The 4,637-nt window shown below is 45.1% G+C and overlaps 1 protein-coding gene across 1 annotated transcript in view; it reads right to left on the minus strand.

The window, feature by feature from the left end:
- FBXO16 (F-box protein 16) overlaps positions 1–2,707 on the minus strand; it is a 17,958-nt gene extending 15,251 nt beyond the window's left edge. Inside the window, exon 1 of the mRNA XM_008935147.1 lies at positions 2,612–2,707. Coding sequence (XP_008933395.1) covers positions 2,612–2,707 — 96 coding nt within the window. The remainder of the gene's footprint in view (positions 1–2,611) is intronic.
- Between the last annotated feature and the right edge of the window lie 1,930 nt (positions 2,708–4,637).

Below are 4,637 nucleotides of genomic sequence, written 5' to 3' on the forward strand. Positions count from 1 at the left end.
CCCTGGCTCCAGGCTCCTGTCAGGAGCTGTGCAGAGCCAGAAGGTCTCCCCTGAGCCTCCTTTGCTCCAGGCTCAGCACCCCCAGCTCCCTCAGCTGCTCCTCCCCACACTTGGGCTCTAGACCTCTCCCAAGTTTGTTGCCCTTCTCTGGCCAAGCTCCAGCACCTCAATGTCCTTGGGGTGAGGGGCCTGTCCCAGCAGGGACACCCTGGATAGTCTTCTCTGTTCCAACAGCTGCTTTACAGGCAGAAAACCACAGATGGAGGCACCAGAAGTTGGGATGCAGAGCAGGCAGCAGAGAGCTGGGTCCTCCCAACAACGCAGCCAAGTGTCCTCTGGAGCACGTTTGAAGACCCAAGGAAATCTATGGGAACTACTAATGGAACACCCCCAGGACTACCCAGAATTAGACAGGTCAAAAATTTATCCTACTAAGTGTTCTTGGGTCTCCTCCTAACAATGGTTTCCCTGGAGCTTCTGCATCAGGTCAGCTCTGAATTCCCACCACATCTCTTCTCCCTATCCTTTCATCTTCTCACTGTTTTTCACATACCTTCTATCTATGGATTCTTTTCTCTGTTTATAATTTCTCTTAAGTCCAGAGTGCCAAAAACCAGAGATATTTTATGAAAATGGTGCCTCCTCACTCACTAGCTCCATATATATCTCTCTATATGAATGATTCTGTCCTGATTTCAGCAACATTCTTGTTGCAACACCTTTTTTTCTCTGCTAACACTGCAGAGCAGTACAGTGATATATAAAAAGGAGTTTCAGGCAGATCAATACCTTAAAACCTGGATCAGAAACAAGCAAAACACTTTTATTTTCATGAATTTCATCACTGAACATGGATCTGGGAGCTCGTGGGATGTTCTTTAGTTCCTGGAACATTGTTAAGCATTGGAGTATAAAACAACCCAACGTGAGCTCCTGAAAGTTTTGCTGGAGCCCAGTACAACGTGAGAGTGCCTGAGGGGCAGAGGAGAAGGTGGGAAAGGGTGGTTTTACCCAGCACTTATTTCTAATTAGATTGTACTTTATTGCACAGTGATGTGCATCTGTAAAAGTCTGTTTTAAAAGGTGTAGGAGACAGACATTAACATGATTCAAAGGCTGGAGAATATGCCAGATTGAAAGGACTTCAAAGAGCTCAATCTGTTCAGTTTATCAAAAAAAGAAGTTCAAGTGTTGGCTTGAAGCAGGGTAAAAGTCTTTCCACAAGGAGAAAATGCTGGTTCCAGAGGAGTTTAATGAGCTAGCAGGGGAGGATTCAAATGGTGGAAGCTAATGCTAGATTAACAGAGACAGGAGGCTCAGTGTCATCTTTTTATGGTGGAGGGGATTAATCATGAAAAAATTATTAGGGAAGTGATAATTTATACATTTCCTGAGGAACAAAGGTCCTTCACCCCAAAGGAAGTCTGGATAGCTTTGGGGAAGATATATTTTAGCCCAATTCTACTTCCTGAGCTCAAGACTGGGAGAAATGTGCAAAATAAAAGGGCCCAAGACATCCAGGCAGGCAGCCTACGTGGTGTAACAGCCCATTTGGGATGAAATCCTATGAATCATCAGCAGAAATTGGAGGAGGACTGTGCTCCTGGTGGTGCAGGAGCCCAAACCCCCTCAGATCCGTTAGCAGATCCCAGATATAGCCCTCAGAGTGGGAGGTTGGGAAATGCACCTCAGAATTTGTCAACTGAGAGCATCACAGATGTTTCCAAAATATCAGGCTGGCCTCATCCCTGCCAGGCACCCCACAGAGAGGCCAGAAGGTGGCTACAGGACCTCTCCTGGGAGCTGGGATGGAGCACACCAGCCACTCAGAGACTCACACTGGCACCCAGCCTGGCCTGGGCTGCAGCTGAAGTCTTCTGGTGCAGAAAAAAAGAATGATCTGGCAACTTTCACCAAGAAATGAATAGATATTTTTTGTTTAATGTGGCAAAATGACAATGAGTGGCTAAATATTTGTGTGCTTTGAAGAATGGACATTAGAACTCTCCATTTTTATTGGGATTTTTATATATGTGTACATAATAAGACTGTATGTGTGTTTGATACAGAATCATAGAAATGTTTTGGTTGGAAGAAACCTTTGAGATCATCAAGCCCAACCCTCACCCAGCCCTGCCAGGTCCCCACTGCTCCGTGTCCCTCACCCCACATCTCCACGGCTTGGAAACCCCTCCAGGGGTGGGGACTCCACCACTGCCCTGGGCAGCCTGGCACAGCCCTGGGCAACCCTCCAGGGCAAGAAATTGTTCCTCAGGGACAACTGAAACCTCCCCTGGGGCAACTTGAGGCCATCTCCTCTTGTCTTATCAATATATAAATACTTCTAACAGTAAAGAAAATCTTTAAGTTCTTATTCCAGTATCCACGACCTACACAGGCAAAACCATCATTTTCTTCTGTGACTTGAGAATCTGTGAAGTGAACCTGAGAAGTTGCTTTAGGATTTGAGAATATTCAAAATCTGGCCAGAGGAGATCCTGAGCAGATGTCCTAGCTGGCACTGCCATGGGAGGCTGGACGAGGTGACCTCCAGAAATCCTTTCCAACCTCAGCAATTCTGTGATTTTTGACCAATTTTCATGGAACTTGCCTTGTCATTCATGAGTTGATGGTTCAGTGGAGTCCAAGTGCTCATCTTGGTCTGTAGCTTGGGGCCCTCCATGTTTCTAGGAGGTGCAAATGCCATAGGTACAGGAGATGGTGGGTCCCTTGATGTCTTGTCAGGACCAATGGCTACAACAATTGAACAAAGACCAACGTTATCTCTGTGCCACTGCAGAATAGAAATACTTCATAATTAAACAGGCCTTCCCTGTCACAAATATTGAATTTGCCTTTGATTTTTGCTGTATGGGTGATCCCAAGAGGGTGTTTGCAGTGAGCTAGGAAGTACACAACATTTCTCTTGCCATTTGTTGGCACTGAAGATTGAAGATAACTTGTGCCTCTACTTCAGTGACACCCTCTAGGTTTTCACTGGTTTTGATGGGGATAGAATACCAAGGCTCAAAGGGTACATTTTTTTCTGAATAGATTTGAAAGGATGAGATCCAGAATGGTTCAGAATTGTCTAAAATCTCTCTGGGTCCTGATTGGTGTTGATGGTTTGGGCTGACTGTGCTGCCCTTTCAAACAACAAATCCATGTGAAGTTAATTGGACATTTAACAAAATTTTCCCTTCCCTTTTGTCACACAAAGTAACTGGAATTTGTTCTGACAAAGTCATTTCTTCCTAAATTCTTGGCCAAGCAGAGGGAAAGGGTTTTTTTTCTCTTATCCTGCAGCTGGATCCAGCAGGATAATGTCAGTGCTCACCTCAGGCATCCAGTTTCCAGACTGGAGGCTTCATCTGCAGAAGCCTGAACACCAACTCATTTCTTTACCACATTAAAAAATATCTCAGGTCCCTGCATACAGTTATTAGACAATTTTTTTCTGTAAACACCTTAGATGGCTTTAAAGCTTCACGATGGCAAGGTGAATAATAGGATTTTAGAACAAAAGAAAAGGTGAATCCATTAAGGAACTCCACCCCTGCATTGCCAACCTGCCCTGAACCCAAGCACCTCAAAAACCACCCAGCAAAAGGACCTTCCTAGCTCTGAGGCTCAAAAGACAAATCTTCATGAAAGCTCAGTCCCCCATTCCTTACTTAGACAAAATTCCTCTCTATATCAAAGGAAGATTTATCTTCAAAACCCACTGCAGGATCTGTCTGGGCACATCACCTTTTTGATGAGTTTTTTCCTCTCTTTCTTTCCTGATTTATTAGGGAATCAAAGAAATACAAAGAAAAAATACAAAATAATCTGTTCTATCTTTTGGCATCTGGGGATATAATACGGTCCCTGGTGAGGAAAGTTCATTACAGGAGTTCTTTCTCTTTTCATTTATTCTCTAGAGGTCCTTCAATAACTTCTTGCCTGCACACTGAGATTTTAACTCCCCAGAGAGGAGCCACAAAAAGCTGAAAGCCTTCATGAGGTTCCAAAGCATCACGTTCTGCAGCTGGCCAACGTTTGAGGCTTCTTGTGCAACTGAGTAGGTGCATTTGGGATCTGCATTATGATGGGATGACTTACTGGGTTGGTTTTGGTTTGGTTTGTTTTTTTCCCCTGCCCTTTTCGGTGCACAGAAATACAACATTACAAGCTAAAAGAAACAGCTCCACTGCCAAAAAAACAGGTTCAGGCAACCATGTCCTGTTTTTCAAGGACAACCTTCTCCATTAGTCACAAAACCATCCGTTGTCACCACAGCACACTCCCAGCCCTGGATTCACCATCCAGTTTCCCTGTGCAGAAATGTTTTCTTGCTGCTGGAGTAGCTGTGTGCACAAAGGGCCTCCACCAGCTCCTAGCCCAAAGGCAGTTGTGATTCTGGACCCTCCTGTGCACCTTCTGTGCCAAAAATGTGCTGTCCTTACTTACTGGTGACAAATGGTGTCCCTCAGGGGTCTGTGCTGGGACCAGTGCTGTTTAATATCTTCATCTATGACATGGACAGTGGGACTGAGGGACCCTCAGCCAGTCTGCAGGTGACACCAAGCTGAGAGGTGCTGTTGGTTGGCTAGAAGGAAGAGATGCCATCCAGAGAGACCCTGATGAGCTCAAGA

Source organism: Merops nubicus, unplaced genomic scaffold (genome assembly GCF_000691845.1).
Source record: "Merops nubicus isolate BGI_N331 unplaced genomic scaffold, ASM69184v1 scaffold14722, whole genome shotgun sequence".
NCBI classification, from domain to species: domain Eukaryota; kingdom Metazoa; phylum Chordata; class Aves; order Coraciiformes; family Meropidae; genus Merops; species Merops nubicus.